The sequence below is a fragment of the Gambusia affinis genome, linkage group LG05, assembly GCF_019740435.1.
Source record: "Gambusia affinis linkage group LG05, SWU_Gaff_1.0, whole genome shotgun sequence".
NCBI classification, from domain to species: Eukaryota; Metazoa; Chordata; class Actinopteri; order Cyprinodontiformes; family Poeciliidae; genus Gambusia; species Gambusia affinis.
Window position 1 is genome coordinate 19,107,409 of NC_057872.1, and position 19,030 is coordinate 19,126,438.

The 19,030-nt window shown below is 39.9% G+C and overlaps 1 protein-coding gene across 2 annotated transcripts in view; it reads right to left on the reverse strand.

Annotated features, from left to right (window-relative positions):
- Positions 1–19,030, reverse strand: part of ephb6 (eph receptor B6) — a 59,841-nt gene that overhangs the window by 39,687 nt on the left and 1,124 nt on the right. Inside the window, exons 1-2 of one of the 2 annotated variants that reach the window (XM_044116957.1) lie at positions 17,446–17,499; positions 3,026–3,093 (exon numbers count right to left, since the gene is read on the reverse strand). In XM_044116957.1, the coding sequence (XP_043972892.1) occupies positions 3,026–3,091 (66 nt within the window). In that variant the 5' untranslated portion in view covers positions 3,092–3,093; positions 17,446–17,499. Of the gene's footprint in view, positions 1–3,025; positions 3,094–17,445; positions 17,500–19,030 lie in introns of those variants that run through there. The other variant, XM_044116956.1, reaches the window with a different exon arrangement.

The window sequence follows — 19,030 nt, forward strand, 5'->3', positions numbered from 1 at the left end:
ATTAGAGTGACAGTAGCATTCAGGTGCTTAGACAGAGTCATGAGAAGTCATTAACAGGACAGAGCAAATGTGTGGGAGAAGGTGGTCTGGTCAGATGATACCAAAATGAACATACATGCTGGTATTTAAACAGTTTTTACCCATTTTAAATTACAGTTCTGCTAGTTTCTGTTCATCTCTGCTGTTTCACTATTTTGATTGTCAATTTAATCCCCAAATATACCTTTACATTTTGAACATGTTTAACTAACCTACTTAGCTGCACATTTCTTTGGACCAAATTAACTAAATTCTTAATAACTGCACAGTATTATTGGTGCAATTTTGTTATTCTTTCTGTGATTCCTTTACTTGCCTTTCACTTCACTTTACTGCTGTTGCACAGAAATGTCCCTACTGTGGGACAATAAAGGAATTTCTATGCTATTTCTATTCTAGAGGTGCAACAAAATGGCATAGACCAAAACATATTAACGGCCTAGTCCAGGGGTGGGCACTCCTGGTCCTGGAGGGTCGGTCTCCTGCAACTCTTTGATGTCCCTCTACTTCAACACAACTGAGTCAAATAATGAGGTCATTAGCAGGACTCTGGAGAGCCTGACTGCACTTGGGAGGTGATTCAGCTGTTGGATTGAGGTGTCTTAGACCAGGGAGACGTCTAAGAGTTGCAGGACACCGGCCCTCGAGGACCAGGATTGCCCACCCCTGGCCTAGTCAAAGGACATAAATCCAATCCAGAATTAATACTGGTGTTTGCAGAAGTTCTCCACCCAGTGTGACTGAGTTTGAGTCATCTCATTGTGAAGAATGGGCAGAAGTGCAAAGTGTCCACATGTGCAAATCTGGTAAAACACACCATAAAAGAATTGTACCAGTGACTCCAGTGAAAGGAGCTTCTCCAACATGTTGACTCAGTGGCGTTGAATATGAGCACACTAACCACACTGAGTTCAAACATTATCATTTCTTTACTGTGAGTAATTCTGTCATGGATTACCATAAACAATAGGGAAAAACACAAGAAATGGGCATTTAAGTCTCCTGAGAAATGAGAGGTGGGGCCTGTTATGGCTGCTTCTTGTAAAGTCAGCTTTCAGCAATTATAAAAGATAGTAATCCTGTCTCAAACCCATAACTATATATCAGACGTGCCTTTACAAGCCTTCTGTAAATCTGGAATTATTAGTTCAAAAAAATTACCATGCAAGAGCTGGATTTGAATATCCTGGGAATGATCCTAAGGCTCTTCTGGCAGTGCCCTTATAAAGGCAGCGTCACACTGCACAACAGCCTGAAAATCGTTTTATATTGAACAACTGTTTTGCAACACAGTTATTTGTTAGTGGCCCTTTTGACATGTCCTGCTGTGCACCAGAACCAACACCACCACAGAGACGTCGAACGCAGCGACAGAGAGAAAAAAACCAGGATGTTTGTGGAAGTCAGCTGTACTTTTCTGTTGCTGTAATCGTGGGAAATGTGTGGAGCAAACCGAGTTAATTCAGCTGTTCGTTTAGGTTTATGTGCATGTGTGAGACTTGTTTCAGTGATGCTGTCAGCTTTGAACGCAAATTAACACCTCGTTTATGTGTGAAAGTGACCATGAGTGTTTCTGATTTTAAAGACATGAATACAGTCAGAGTGTTAGGTCCTGTATGTCCTGTGGAGTTTGAACTGAATCAATCCTTTCACCTTTTAGAGTTCGGATTTAAGACCTGCTGATCCACAGGAAAATAGCTGTTGTTCCCTGAAAATATATTTATTTTCTTTCTCTCTCTGATGCTGTTATTTCTTTGATTTATTTGGTTGGTGCTGAAAAAGCCTCTTGTGTCTGCAAATGTAAAACTAATGCCAGCAGTCAACCAGCTTCATAGGCTGAACTTTTTCTCTCCCCTTCTTCCCCAGAAATGCACATTGACAAAAAAAGTAAATCTATCGCCCGAATTAAAAGGAAGACCTCAATCCTTTTAGCAACAATACAATGTTAATCAGGGAGAGGCTCAAATTGCATATTTCTTTGGCCTTTTCTGATTTCTGTAGAGCTCCAACCTGATGATTTAGCTTTAGAGGTGACCATGAACTTTTAAAAATCTGTCTTTTGTACTCATCAAAAACTAAACAAGACTTTGATACAAGGTAAAAAAAATATACATATATATATATATATATATATATATTAGAAAATCTTACGCAAGTGATAAAAATGAAAAATGTCTTTTTTTTCTTCTTTTCTCTATTTCTCTCTCTTTCTTTCTCTTTTTGGCCTTCAGGATTATGGGTAATTTCATTTCTGTCTGGTGTGAGCATCTGCTGTCATAAGACGGGCTAAAGGTAATATTAGCATGTACAATGCAAAGTTATTACACTTGGAATACATTAACCATTAACTGAGCTTCCTGCTCTGTTTGATAATCAACTGGAATGTGTGTGTGGTTAATTGAAACTACTGGCATTATAGAAATAAACTGAGTAGAACTGAATTGAACTATTGCACTCCAAACAGTTCTTTGCTATATGAATGTTGCAATGATATCACAAGGGCAATATATTTCTAGTTTAATTAGTGTGCTGAATAATTGTTTTGATGGTATGAAGCACATAAGACGGGATGGAAGCAGCAGCAGCCAACTTAGTCTCAGTTTTTCTGAGAATGTCATTGTAAGAGCTGAAAAGTGTTGCAGAAAATCCTTGTTTTGTTTTTTCAAATCAACAATGCAATGAGTGCAGTTTATAGAAATACAGACACAACTCCTCAGTTTCAGAAACAAAAAAATGCAGAACATAAACACGCTGTTTGTTGGCTGCTGTCATGGGGGCAGCTGAGATAAAATCACAGTCAGAACACAAACAGCACGTACTGGGAGTTGAGCTGGGTTAAGTCAGGAACTTTGATCATTTTAATAAACTCAATTGGAATTTTAAGTTATAATTCAATTATGACCTAACACTTAGATCACGTCTGTGTGTGCAGCTTTAATCCCAAGAACACCTGGAAAGCACTTTTGCAGATCAGATCAATACTTACCCCAGATTGTTTTGGGTGGGTGGTCCAGCCCAGCTCTGTGGTAGTCTCTGTTGTGTCCAGCAGCATCACTGGTAGGTGGAAAAAGCAGAGACATTGACAAGTTGTGAGAATAAAAACCCCCAGACAACATCTGCAGCATTCTGTTTAAAATAATTGCTAGAATCTTGACAGTTTCACGGAGGAACAGCTTGAGCACTGAAATAGGACAAGAAACTGTGAACCAGAATCAATATTTGAACATTTGAGAAGAGCCATCCTTTGGGACTCTTGGATTCCATCAAGATCTGAAACTCAGTTCAGTACATTTGGTATTTATTTTCAAGAATCCTATAAGATTAAGAGTTTTTGTTTGATATCCCGCAAAGTTGGAAGTCGCTGCACAGTTTGTGTAACTGCACCACATTTCTTTTTGAATTTTCTTTCCTTCTCTGTGAAGTGAAATCAGGGCGATCTCCAACTGCGTGCATCTGTCAGACCCGATAGCCGATTCTGAGTGATGAAGCATTTTGGCACAGACTTCTGGGATTTAGGAAATTAAACTGATTGACCCGTAGGGCCACTGTGATTATAAACCAAATTTCCAAGATTAAAAAAGCAATGACAGCTACTGTTACATGTTTCTAGAAACCTGCAGGTTCTACCCTTTACATTTCCTCTGTTGGATCAACATGCTTAGCGCTCAACTTTTGCTGCATTTCTTATCAGAAATCCTTTCATTCCCTCGGATCTGGCAGAGGGAGAGCAATGAGGATAAGGCTATACTTTTTTTGCGCTCGAGGGTGTTTTCCCATAAATTTGCTTTTGGGGGTTTAAGTGCTTTAAAAAGCAAACTGGCAAAGAAATTACGCACACTCCCTCACACACTCACTCACGGGCTCACTCTCACAGAGTGACTTTAATGCTGAGTGCTGCATGCTGACACATGGCAGCTTCCCACACAGATTCGAAGCCCTTGAATTTTCCATTAGTATTCAGAAACTGTGGCGGTTGCTCTTCATTCAGCTTGGCACAGCCTGCAACGGGGGGACTGAATGCACGCCAAAGTTTGCCGTCGACACAGAGGTGGTGAACGCATCAGACTTCGGGCCTGCGCATTCGGAGCTAATGGAGGAAAAAAACACAGAGCGCACTAATCACCTAAAGGGCTCCAGACACATATTCACAGATGAGGCACTGTGGGAGAGAGGAACCATCATCCACTCTTTACAGATGAATAATTCCTCTCATTGTTGTTATATTTTTACGCTTTCATTTCCATTTAATGTCGCCCCATTGCTTACTGGAGAACTAATGGCTCTCTTTTGCTCTCCCCGACAGCCAAACATCTTCTGAATCCGTTTGCACACTGGGAATTTAAAAAGTATGCCAACCCACGAAAACAAGAGTGACCCACAGAGAACAACAGATACATCTTTAGTCCCGGAAATGCAGAGAGACGTGCACAGAAATCTGCTGCCTGTCTTGATAAATCAAACAACAAAAAGAACACGGTATCTCCTGTAGCCCCTGACTCATATCGCTGTTCTCTGGCTGTTCAGAAAACTGATTTTTTTTTTTTTTCCTCCTCTCTGTTTTGCAGATGGAGAACCCACAAATCTGTCCTTCAAGTCTTCATTCCTCAGTGGGTCTGTCTGATTTCACCCACCGGCTTGTCTTTATGTCAATCTCATTAAAGTCACAGATTTTCCATGGACGTCCTCCAGGATTTGAGGTGATACAAGCTGCATCAGCTGCTGGAATACAAATGTACCGTGACGTCTTTTTAGGTTTGTGCAGCACAAACAACCAAGTTGTCGAGGGAAGTTGAAGACAGTAAGCCCACAGAAAGCAAACAATTTTACAAATACCTGTAAACAATTTCTGTTTTTATTATTTTGATTACACTAGGTGTGTGTGCATGGGTGTGTGTGTGTGTGTGGTTGCATCCCAGTTTGACGTTTCCACATTTTCTCTCATGACAACCCCAAACATTTGTAATTTGTGCAGAGTGGAGCACAACTGTGGAGCAGAAGGGAAAATGGTTTGCAAACACAAATCTTAAAAGTGTGGCATGCATTGGTATTTAGGCTCCTTTATTATTATACTCCTAAATAATATCCAGTGCAACCAATTACCTGTAAATAAAATGTGGAGGAGCTGCAGAAATCCCCATCTGATATTTTACTGGGGCAACAATTAGATGTACTCTATATAAATCTTTTATGGAGAAGACTGAAGTTTGCTAGATGGAGGACCAAACAAAGTTATGGTCTGGCGAGACCAACTTTTAGTCTCCATAAAAAATATTAACTGTGGAAGAAAACATAAACTTGACCAAACCAACCTCAAGAAACATGGTGTTAATATCATCATGCTGTAGCGATGCTTTTTATTTCAGCCAGGACAGAGGAGCTGGACAGAAATGAAGGGGGACTAAATATAGAGCAGATCTGAAAAAAAAAAAACTTGTACAGCCTGTAAAAGACTTAAAGCTTGGGCTGATATCTACATTTCAGCAGGACAGATCTAAACGTTGGAGGAAATTGGTCTTTAAGGCCTGGATTTGAAGATCCCTGGTTTTGATGAAAGAATATTGATGCTTTGAAATAACCTAATCAAAGCTGAGATTTGAGAATTTGCAATAAGACTTGAAGAAATATGTTCGCAGGGCAGGGTTCTAGTAGTTCCTGTGACAAACGGTGCGCAGGTTCCAGGGGGATGAATACTTTTACAAAGCTCTGAGTTACGAAACACGTTTGCACCACATAAGCTCACAGATCATGTGCTGTGACCTTATTAAGTATCATCCTTTTTACATCAAATAGATCACACACAGACACACACACACACATGCATAAGTAGTGCAAATGTGTCATTGCCGATTCATTTAGCCATCCTCCTCGGGCAAAGTCATGCATAAAAAACACGCAGCAAACAATTTTGACATTAATTTTTATGCGGCTGATATTTAGTTTCTTGTCGTGGGGGACCCGGGCCCTCGCGTCTCCTCTGCTCTTTTTCTGCTACAAACTTGTACATGAGGATTACATGAAGGAGAGTTCTAACAGCGTCACGTGTGTCTCATTGTGTGGCTTAAGCGCGTTGAATTATTCATTGCGACACGCTGAGATAAGAGCAGAGAGCTGCACAAATTCTAAGTTTACTTGGGGGAAATCACTGCTCATGTGTGTCGTCGCCCGAAGAGAAAGGGGACTTTCGGACATTCAGGTGGTCATAAAAGCCCCTTTATTTAACTCCCTGTTTGCAGCATCTCCACAAAGACGTCCATCCGAGGGACGAAACACTCAAAGTTTGTCCCCAACAGTTAGAGGAACCGCTGAGTTTGCAGTCTCCACCTGAGTGCCGTCTTAATGCACGGAGGCCCCTCGCCGGTTTTTCTCTCCCCTCTCTCTTGTTGGAAAAGTTGTCTACCTCCGTCCCCCCGCCTTCCCTGTCTGCCCTCTGCTTTTTTTGTGTATTATTCATCTGAAAAGTGACAGCAGGGTATGGCATCTCTGAACATAAAGGAGGGAGATAACGCTCTGCTCCATTATTGATGCTGGATTTGTTGGGAAAGTGCTTTGATATCCAAGGCAAAAGAAAATGGGATACAATAGAGTAGAAAAAGGCTTGGTTATGAAAGGAAGGGGTGATATGATTGTGCTTGTGCATATGAATTTGTTTCTCCTCTCCCACTGTGCATGCCGTGGGTGTAAAATGCTCTTTTCTCTTGTTGCAGAGGTGACCTGCCTTACTTTCTGGCTGTCCCCTCTGCCTCTGGAGTGTGCACTTCAGCTGAATGACCCCCTCTCTGCTCTCTCCACTCATGTCTCCGTGCCCAACACATTTCCCTCTCAGTGTGGCCATGCATGCACTGACACCCTCTCCTGCACTAAGTGTTGTTCTGTCGCCTATGCTACACCTCTTGACAGCACATGTATGCTACTTTACAGCACGCTTTTCCAGAGCTCGGCCCGGTGCTCAGTAAAGGATTTTGCTGTTAGTATTTCGCAAACACTTGAAAGATGTGAGTTTGAATCACGCCTCTGGATCAAAGTAAGAGCAGACAGAAATACACGGTGCCTTTTGAGAGTGTTTGCAATTCTTGGATTTTTATCAGTTTTCAGCTGCAGAGTTGAATGTTTTTCATTTAAATTTCCACTGTGAAGTGGAACTAAAACATTTTTATTTTTTTTTTACATTTATTACAAATTCAAATTGGAAAAGTGAGAAGTGTATTTCAATTTTTTACTTCCCACTCGATGCTTTGTCCATTTTGCTACAATTACAGCAGGCAGTATTCGATAATTCAATAAAATAGGTCAAGCTCACTCAGAGCGAATGGAGCGTGTCTGTGAAGTCTTACTGAGGATTTTTAATTGGATTTTTGTCTCTGGACTTGACTAGGCTGTTCTAACACATTGATAAGCTTCAACTTAGACCGTTTTATTGTTGCTGTGGCCATGATTTTACTCCAGCCGTCATCTCGTCAACTCTGATCAGCTCTCCTGTCTGTGCTCAGGAAGAACATCTCATGCCACCGCCATTTTTCACCGCAACACAATTTAAGAGTGGTGTGAACGTGGTGAAAAGAGAAACAAAACACACAAGATGACAAAAAAAAGAACATAAAAGACTAAATAAAAAAAATGTATGTGGAAAAAAAACATTACACGTATGTTTCTGTCTCAAGTTTTGGGAATATTTTGCATATTTGGGTGAAAACGTTTACGTTTTTTTGATACTTTTATGAGAGAGCATCTAGGATTTTAAAGTAAGGCTGCAGTGGCTGAAGAGTTAAAGATCTCCAGATTAAAGGTGAGTTTCTCCCTGACCTGTCTGCTGCTCTTTGGTCTTAATGTTCTGAAATTTTCACAGAATGACTGGATTTACACTGAGATTAAATTACACACAGATTTACTCATTTACTAAGGTTCATTTGGAAATCCTATGTACTTAAATCAGAGTTGAGGTGCATGAATCCAAAAGCCTATCAAATTTTTAGATTTTATTTTGGTAAAAAAAACAACATAAAATTTACTTGCCCCTCGCAAATAATATGTTACTTAACATAAAATCCAAATAAATAAACCAAAGTTTGTGATTGCAACGCGACAAAATATGGAAAAGTTCAAGGAACTGAGTAGCTCTTAAGAACTTGTGTACTGAGACACTTTGGCAAAGCAGTTCCCACAGTGTCAGCGAATATATTTTTTAAGAACTCTAAGATTGTGTTTTGTCTTTTGTCCACTCATCCACCCGTTCCCACCCTTTCTTTATAAGCTCCAGATGCTCCCACCCACAGACAGTCGGCGAAGGACAAGGCCTGCGCTAAACCTTCATTACAAACAACCACAGAGAGAGTGATACGCCAAGACAGAAAGGGAAGAGGAGGAGGCAAAAAGGAGGGCGGGGGATTAACGTGAAGCCAGAAATAAGCATGCACATGTCAAAGGGAGTTATCAAAAAAGTGAGCGGCGGTTAAAGCTGAATGAAAGTGCAGCTGCAAAAATACTGTATTTAAGCAGAGAAAGATGACAGAGTGAAATCTCCAAAGAAACTCTGAGCAGGTAGCAACAGGCAGAGGGGAAACTTTTCCCAAAAACTGATGACTTGATGACAAGATGTTCATTATCTGTCTGGGAAGAGGGGTTTTCTCTAACTAGTTTCAGCTAATAGCATTTTTGGAAACCACCTCTTTGTTGGTAAAATATTGTGTTATATCTGTCAAACTGTTTTATTGTCGGATCTCTCACCAATCCACCAAACGGTATTTGAGGTCAATTGTCTTTTAGACAGGCTGATGTTTTAGCACTTTGCTAAGTTGAATCATAAAACCAATTCCTTTCTTGAGCATTTTTTTTGTTGATTTTATTACAGCCTTATAGGTGATTTTATTTATTAAGGGAAAAAAGGCGATCCAAACTAACCAAGCACTCTAGATTTAATACCAGATTGTGCAAATGTAATAAATGCAAATATTTCTACTATATTGTTGTTTTTATCCCTCTCTTGAGAGTTTTTGCTTAAGGTCCTGCCGCAGTGTTTTAATCAAACTTTTTGACCCGGCCATCTTCAGATCTGCATTTTGTTTTGTTTGTTTTTTAGACGTGGACTTACTGGTTGGCTTTGCTGCTGCCTTACATAAATGCTCCTGAGATTAAGGTCACCGGTTTTCCAGGTCGTAGTGCAGTCGTCTATCACTGTGCTACGACCCTCATCACCCCCGTGAACCTGCATGATTCTTTCAGCTTTTGGTCAGATGGCATACCTTTCAAAAAGCCCAACTTTTGCTCCATCAGTCTGGAGAATATTTTCCCAGAACTCAATATGTTTTTTTTTACAACAGAAAAAGGGCTTTTTGGTCAGCAGGGTTTTTGCCTTTGACTTTGTATGTAACTCAAAAGATGCTTTGGTATTGTTCAGATTTTTGTGACCTGGGTGAGTCTTTTATGCCCTTTTGGAATAAGTTTGGTCATAATTTGTGCAGCCAATCTTGAGAGAAGGTTATGTTCTCTCTATTTGCAGATAAAAGTGCTCACTGTGAATTGCTGGATTTACAAAGCACCCGCAATTGCTTCGTAACCCTTTACAGAATGAAAGATGTTGATTTTTTTTTTTTTTTTATCTTTTGTTGAATTGATTTATTCTACTTCATGTTGTTGTCAGTGATTTTCTGTCCTCTGGTCTGGTTGTACCCAGACATGCTGTAGGTTTGGGTCTCTTTTTTCCCCGAACAAAAGAAATCATTTAAATTTAAAAAGTGATTTATATTTGTTCAACTTTTTAAATCTTATATCACAATTAGTTTAATGCCTGAAAAATTTAAAGGTGACAGAAATTAAAAAACAAAAGATGTTGTTGTTGTACCACATGAGTGTTTGGTTGAAATGCTTTGTGAGACTTGAAAATTAATCAGTTTATTTAAAAACTACTAAAAATCAAGCTCTGTGTATTTATAGATTATTGTACTTTCTGATAAAAGATTACACACAGTACTGATGGTTTATCATGAAGCTACTTTCTTTTTTCTATTTTGTTTTTTTGTTTTTTACTTTGTAACAGTAAATCATAACTTTATCCCACTGTGAAAGGAGTTTGGACAGTAAAACAAACAAAACTGGAGGTTAAGTTGTCCAACCAGATTTTAAGCCCTAAGTAAGAATGCCGTCAGTGCACTTTCTTTCCTTTTGTTGTTTTTAGTCACAGTGAAGTGAGAAAATCAATGGGGCATGACTCATTGATTTTGGATAATTCTCCATTGTACTGAAGTATTTTGTGTTAAAATACTTTTCTTCTGTATTTTGAGTGCATTCTTTTGTTTTGCTCTGATCAGTTGTTGTTTTCCTTCTGTATTATTTGGTACGTAGTCTCCTGGTTCTCTTCATCAGCTGCTTTAAGCTCTACCCATGTGCATTTGGCTCTTGCTCTGCAGCTTACTTTGCACACTTTTACCACATTTACCGCCTCTAATACAGATTTCTGACCAACCGAACAACACTTGTAGGATATTACATTCAGCAAAGGTTCTTCCTAGATAATATCTTAACAAGCTGAGACAACTCTCAAACCAGGCTTCCTGTAGTTCTGGTAGCCATGGCTGTTTTTGATACGGACCATATGGGCCGTTGCCCAGGGCAACATGAACACCAGATAAAAAAAACTCTAACTCATCTGAACAAGTTTTCTATTGTTTATATTCATGTGGATACAATGGAAACTTGGCACTCCCATGTGTCGAGCCCCCTTTGCTACTGAAAACAGGAACAGTGACTTGTTTGGACAAAACTGTGCGGCATTTGATCCCGCCACAGAATCTCAAATAAGTTTATGCAAAGATTTACTCATCTCTCCAGATGTGTTACCAACAGATGAGAGAAATGCAGCAGAATTTAATGAATAAAACAGAAAACAAAAATTACGTTCTTCAAAGCAAAGGGACCGTATAATAAGTACAGGTGAGGTACAGATCAAGGTAAAACTTTATCTTTTTGAGGAGATGTCGGAAAAGTGCAGGACAAGCTGTAATTTCATCCTGGCTTTACAGGAGCTTAGAGTGACACATGTTGCTGCACACTTTCTGTCAACTGGCTGAAATGTGCCACCTACACTTTTACCTTCAGAGAAACACAAATTTAGTAGTCAAGGAATGTTTCTAGTCCCATAAAAACACAGACAGTCTGGGAAACCAAAGAAGACTCTGACTCTGTTTTAAACCCACAAGGGAATGGTACAACCGTGTAGCACATCTATAAAGCAATCAGCAGCAGGATTATTGTGTTTTAAGTCTTGCAAAGAGGACTCAAATAGCAGCAGGAGAACAGCAGATTTGTGATGAAGGTGAAGATTAATTTAGTGATCAAACAGAAAACAATTTACAAAGCACAAAGCGAAGCAGAGACGGGACACAAGAAAGACAGATCCCAGCAGGGGGCATTGGACGTCCAGGAGCTTAAATACTCTGCAGGTGTGACTGTGGTATAGAGACCAGCTGGAAACAATAAACAGGATGCAGAGCAACTGGGGAGATTCTAATAAAATAAAAAGGACCGCGGGGAATTAATTTCCCAAAGGGAGCAGAGTTAATACCAAAAAAGGAACTATAAGACCAACACAGATTCTTCAGAAATAATAATAAAAAAAAAAACACAGAGATAAAGTACAAAACTCAGTAGAAAATGAGACACTGGAAAATGTGAAAATAATCTAAACAAAAACCCCAAAGAGAAACAAAACATAAGTTAGCTTGAGTAGCTAGCTTATGTGCTAAATAACGTGCTTCACTTAGTGAATTAACTTACTGCAATAATAGTATTGTATAGTATATTATATATTATATTTTTAGACTGGTAGTAATCAGTATATTAATTCACCAAGGTTCTTCCATTTCGTTCAAGTTCTTGATTACATCCAGAAACAGGAACATCCACAATAATTAGATTTAGTCAAATGTCTCATGGTGTCTATTTCAAACGGATAAAAACCTGCAGACGTTAAAAAAATAAATAAAAATAGGCTCAGTTGTGTTTTTAAAGTGCAGACATTTCCAACTGCAATTATCTGCATGTAATGAGAAGAGAGAACAATAGCAGTTCTTTCTTTTTGACAGACAAATGACACATTCACTTCTAAGCTCTGCGTGTGTCAGCAGGCAGATTTATCACCTAACCAGGCTTGTTTTATCTGTAATTCAACTAATGTCAATGCAAACAAAGGGCTGCATAAGGTTGTGAATGCATAAAGTGAAGTATTTGTTTTTCTCAGTTAAATAAATACAATTAGGCAAATATAACATTATATATATAATTCCCTTCTCACCCAGCGCGGGTGGTCTTCTCTCTTTCTTCCTCTGAGCTCAGGTCCTCTACCAGAGGCCTGGGAGCTTGAGGGTTCTGCGCAGTATCTTGCCTGTGCCTGGAACTGCATATTTCTGGACTGAGATGTCTGATGTTGCTCCTGGGATCTGTTGTAGCCACTGCCCCAGTTTGGGGGTTACTGCTCCGAGGGCCCCGATGACCACAGGCACCACTGTGGTCTTCACCTTCCAGGCCCTTTCCACTTCCTCCCTTAGGCCCTGGTATTTCTCCAGGTTCTCATGCTCCCTTTTCCTGATGTTGCAGTCACTTGGTATTGCTACATCCACCACAGCGGCTTTCCTCTGTTGTTTATCCACTACGATGTCTGGTTGGTTCGCCCTCACCAGTTTGCCTGTCTGGATCTGGAAGTCCCAGGATCTTAGCTTGGTCATTCTCCACCACCTTTGGGGGTGTTTCCCACTTTGATCTTGGGGGTTCCAGTCCATATTCTGCACAGATGTTTTTGTACACTATGCCTGCCACTTGGTTATGTCGTTCCATGTACTCTTTCCCTGCCAGTATATTGCACCCTGCAATGTGTTGGACTGTCTCAGGGGCCTCCTTGCACAACCTACACCTTGGGTCTTGTCTGGTGTGGTAGATCTGGGCCTCAATTGCTCTGGTGTTGAGCTGACTGGAGAGCTCAATAGAGGCCGAAACCAGCAAAACAGAAAAAAAAATTGCGCTATCCAGTCTGGGTCCTTAGGCAAGATCCTTTGAGCTACTTGCCTACCTCATACCATGAGAGACATTGAGAAGCAAGACTGTGGAAGGACTGGTCTTATATATATATATATATATATATGTGTGTGTGTGTGTGTGTGTGTGTGTGTGTGTTGGATAAGTGGTAATCATTTTGTAGGATTTAATTATGACTAGAATAGAAATATTTTTGCACTATCTCACCCTGTCCAAGTCATGCTTTAGTAATTATTACAAAGGGGTTAAAATCATAACATTAAAGGATATTCACAAAACCAGAAAGTTGGCCCAGACGTTGCCATTAAAAGTCATATTGAATTACTTTTAAGAGCAGAAATCTGGATTAAACCTATTTTCATCACTATTTCCTGCACCGTGGTTGCTGAAGGAACGTAAATACGAGGGGAGATCAGTTTTCTGCAGCCTCACAGAGTCTTTTCTCAATCATGAAGTTCTGTCGGTGCCAGTGCACACACCACCGAGCTGCAGCTCTTAATGTGAAATCCAACGCTTTGAACAACATTCCTCCATTGTGGAAGTCGACAGATTGTGTTTATCTTTCAGTTATGTTCATGCTGCAACTTATAACCCCACGAATGAATTGTCTAGCTGACTCCTAACAGAGCGTCTTTCCTCACAGCCGCCCGGAGGCTTCGGCCTCCCCACCTTCGAAAGGCAGCTAGGTGATTCATCTGAGGGAAATGTGATCTAATCTTGTTGCTGCGCTCTCAACAGATGTCGTTAACATTGCAAGTGAAAGTAACGCCACAAGTAGGTTTTGTAGCACCACAGATGAGGATGTTGCATCTGTATTCCCATCGGCGTGGGGTCTGTGTAGCTCAGAGTCTTAGCAGCGAGGGGACACGAAGCGGGGAGGTGCCGCTTTTCAGGAAGCATCAGAAACATCTGTGACAAGTGTGCCATTTGTTTCCTTATGACACTTTGCTAATTTTCAGCTTATGACACTCAGAACGTGAAAGGCAATGTGTCCCATTAATACCCAGTTAGAGCGTGGCAGCTGACAGCTGGAGCGGTGGCCCAGGCGACCCTGAGATGGGAACTGTCCACATGTAGACAAGTTCATTGTTGGGAAGCGTCTGTTCATCCCCAGGCTGATTCGTGACATCTTCAAAATACCAGACTTACAAATCCTGTCTTTTCTTATCCACAGTGTGTTTAATATTATGTTGATAATTAAGAATGAGGCAGGATTTCAGATTAAAATGTATGCAAACTGTATGAAGAAAATGAAACTATTACAGATGTACCACTTATACAAGGAATAGTAATTTTTAAAAAATAATTCAGGAAAAAAATACCAAGAAGTATTATAATGACAAGAAATTAAGAAATATATTGTTAAGGAAATGTATACATAAATGTATTGGAATGGCCTAGCCAAAGCCCAGGTCACGATCCAATTGAGAAGCTATGGAGATATTTAATGATTGCTTTCCACCAGCAGAAACTATGTAACTTGAAGGAGCTGAAACAGTTTTGCCTTAAGAAATGGGCAAAACGATGGCTGACATTAGGGGCAGGAATAGTTAGGAACACCGAGATTTCTGATATTTTGTCCTATTTGTTGTTTCTGTCACAATAAAAAGCAAATAAAATGCTTCAACTTGTAGGCATGTGATGTGAACTGAAGCAGATTCTAAAATAATCCATTTTAATTCTCGCCAAAACACAAAAAAAATGCCTTTCGCAAGGCACTATAAATACAAAATAACTATCAACAATAAATAAATTCTAAAATGGTCAAATAAATAAATACATATTATAAATGGTGGAAAATAAAAATTTATTACTGAAAGTGAACAAATCAGTTCCTGAATGAATGAATGAATGAATGAATGAATGAATGAATGAATGAATGAATGAATGAATGAATGAATGAATGAACAAATGAATTATTGACACATTTAAGAAAAAATAAGAAAATCCAGAATAGCTGCCAAATGGCAAAACTGGGAGCTGAAATCAAACTTTCAACTTTCTGAGAAAGTGAAGTTGCAAAGTGAAAAATTGAATGATGATTCAATCAATCATCATTCTAAATTTAAAGCATCAGTGGATTTATTCACATGTTTTGTACGCCTACATTGTTCAACACAAACCTGATTTGAAATTATTGTATTCCTTTCCTCACCTCATTCTAAAATCAATTCTGTGATGCGCAAAGGTCTCCTCAAATGAACTGGGCGCCCGTCCCCAACATCGGATCAGAGCCAGGCTTTTGCCTTTGCTCTTTCCAAACTCTGACCTTATCCGGCTTTAGGTGGTAAAATGACTCTTGGCGCTTTGGGCTGTTGTCTTGCCGCTTGACCCACTTATTGTCGTTATTCAGTTCATGAGCAGATGTCCTGACAATTTCCCTTAGAGTTCACTTGTGTAGCTCGGGACCCATCGTTGCATGAACGCCAGCAGACTGCGCTGGCCCAGATGCAAGAATCATGGACACAAAGCACAAAACCACCACCACCAGGTTTTACAGATCATTTCTAAGGTTACACTTTTGACCCAAAAAATGTGACTCAATCTCATCTGTTCCGTAAAAAATAAAAAATAAATCATGTGACGTCCATCTGATCTATATCAGACTGAGGAGAAGCAATAAATCGCCTGTATCCTCTGAGTCATTGTTGTTCGGTTCTCTTCTAAAGATTGGGCTTACATGATCTTTGCAGGTCAACCACTGCTGGAAAAGATTAAGGATGGCCTCGAATCCTTTCAACATGTTAAGAATATGTGAACGCTGCAGCCATGACTACTTTTTTCAGCCCATTCAGCATCCACAACATATTTTCTAAAGTCTCTGGATATGAAATAAATCCAATTCTTCCAAACGCAAGATTGCATTATGTCCATCCTGATTAATAGAAACATCTGATTCTAGCTTCTCTTTCATATTATGTATTCATTCATGTACTTCCATTCACTTTCTTTAAGCAAATCCTGAGTTATTCTTTGTGCATTTTGAGATTACTTTATTTGAATTACTGTTATACTGGATGAACACATTAAGGTATTTTATGCCCCTCTGATGCACTGGAGTAAAACAAAAGCCTCACTGTGTATAAAACAAGTCAGCTGCCCTATCAAATCAATCAATAAAATCTTATTTGTATAGCACATTTCAGCAGCAAGGCATTTCAAAGTGCTTTACATCAAATCAAACACAAAAACACAATGCAACATAGAATCAACAATAACATCAAGTCAGATTCCGTCAATAAATTTGCAATTGATTACGTTTCAAATATAACTCTAAACAAGTGGGTTTTTAGTTGGGATTTAAAGGAAGTCAGTGTTTCAGCTGTTTTACAGTTTTCTGGAAGTTTGTTCCAGATTTGTGGTGTATAGATGCTAAATGCCGCTTCTCCTCGTTTGGTTCTGGGGATGCAGAGCAGAACCAGAACCAGAAGACCTAAGAGGTCTGGAATGTTGATACAACAACAGCAAATCTTTAATGTATTGTGGTGCTAAACCATTCAGTGATTTATAAACTAACAACAGTATTTTAAAGTCTATTCTTTGAGCTACAGGGAGCCAGTGGAGGGACTTTAAGACTGGTGTTATGTGCTCTATCTTCCTGGTTTTAGTTAGAACGCGAGCAGCAGCATTCTGGATCAGCTGCAGCTGTTTGATTGATTTGTTGGACAGACCTGTGAAGACGCCATTGCAATAATCAATACGACTGAAGATAAACGCATGGATGAGTTTCTCTAGATCTGGCTGAGACATTAGTCCTTTAATCCTGGAAATGTTCTTCAGGTGATAGAAGGTTGACTTTGTAACTATCTTTATATGGCTCTGAATGTTCAGGTCAGAGTCCATCACTACTCCCAGGTTTCGGGCCTGATCGCTGGTTTTTAGTTGTAATAACTGAAGCTGTGCACTGACTCTAGATCGTTCCTCTTTAGGTCCAAAAATAATAACTTCAGTTTTGTTTTTGTTCAGCTGGAGGAAGTTTTGGCACATCCACACATTTATCTGTTCTAAGCATCTGTTCAGTGATTGGATGGGTTCCCCTACAAAACTTTCTGCTGTATTTGACAGTTGTGGAAATTATAATAAAGGTCCTTTTAGTATTAAATGCTCATCTGAGTTGCATAAAATTTAAAAAGTATACACTGAATGAAAAAGAAAAGGATTCTTACCGCTAAAGGTGGCGTAAAGGTGAAAATAAGTGTCTTAAATTTGCCACTTGTGGATTTTGCACATGAATTTTAGCACATTCTTTTAGGAGCTTATTTATTTGGTTAGGGTTTTCCTTTACTGCACCCGTCTGAACAGAATCAAACATCATTAACTTTGAAATGCACAACATAAGTTTCAGTAATTGCACATGTCAGTGGGCATCATTGTGTCTCTGCTCACCCACGATGGGAAACACTGGAGGGCATCAGGTGTGCTTCCAGCGCAGGCTCCTTCCTGTTAATGCATCGTGTTAATACAGTGTGAGCACACAATCTCCCACACACATCCAGCACTCCAGAGCACGGCCATGTGGCTTCCCATCAACAGTGTATCAACACTCACACATGCAACGTGTGAGAGTGACAAATCCAAAGTCACACCTTTTCCAGTTATGCTGCACGCAAAGGAGAAGACACAATGCTCTTGTAGCTGCAGGTGGGAGAAACTGAGGCAAACATCACGCCTATGCTTTGCAGAAGTCTTCAAACTTCTTCAACATTTTCACATTTTGTCAGCACAAGTGTCACTGTATTTTAGCGGGATCGTATGTGATAGACTAACATGGAGAGGAAAAAATCTAAACACTGCTGCGGTTCCAGTGGTGTATCTTTTGGGGTTTGGTTCTAAAGGTTTTCCACATCTGAAGCCATGACGTTTCAATCTAATTCACTCCCCTGAAGCTCTGTCTGCAGGTTCAGCAGTGTTGTTATCCTGGAAGGTGAATCTCTTCCTCACAGTCATTTTGAGCTTTTAACATGTTTTCCTTCATGATTTATCATCTTCCAACTGAGCAACTAAATAATAACCTTTATCTAATCATGTTTGTCCCACTGAGATCAAAATATCTCTTTTACAAGAGAGACAAAACCAAGACCAGCAGCGTTCCCAACTGCAGGAGAGCTTCTCCTCTGCATGATGCTGCCACCACCACGTTTAATCATAAGGATGAGTGTTTGAAGTGACCTTCAGTATTAATTTTCCATCACACAAATTAGATCTCATCTGACCCCTCAGCACCTTCTCTCATGGCTTCTGAAAACAGCAAATGGGATTTCTTACAGTTTTCTTTCAACAATGGCTTGCTGTAAATAAAAAAAAAAATGGATACGAGGAGTTCATCACTATAAGTTTTCCTGTCAATAATTGTCCAATAACTGTGGATCTCTGCAGCTCCTCCAGAGTCAGTTTTCAAAGTGGGGGTCGTGGCAACCAGAAGCAAACTCTGTTTGGGGGCCTGGAAAAGTTTGAACCAGTGTTCTAACTCAGTTCATTGGAGTGAACAGGGCTGAATATGAAGCATATTTCTCCACTCATTCTAATCCATAAACTACTTCGCAGCCATGCACTATTTTGTATCGAGATTCATTCAAACACAGAGAAGTCTGAAGTTGCAACATCAAATGTGGAACAATTCAAGGGCAGTGAGTATATTTACAAAGAAATGTTTAGCACAGAAACACGAAGAGAGCAGAAAGAACAGCAACCGTATCACACGACTGAATCAAAGTGTGCAACAGCGGCTCATCCTCATGATACTTGACGGTTCAGTCTGTGTGGATTTATACAGACAGACATGCTATTGGGTTAATACTGTATTATGTTAGAACCCCCACTTCTATTCCACATAAAAGAGTCAGTGGGCCAGTAATTCTGCGCAGCCTCTCCCCTCGCTGTTATTCTGTCTCAACTAAGTCCAAGCCATCTGTTACAAACACGGCTCAAATCCGGTGCCGTGAGTCTGACATATACGTTTCGCCCTGCAGAC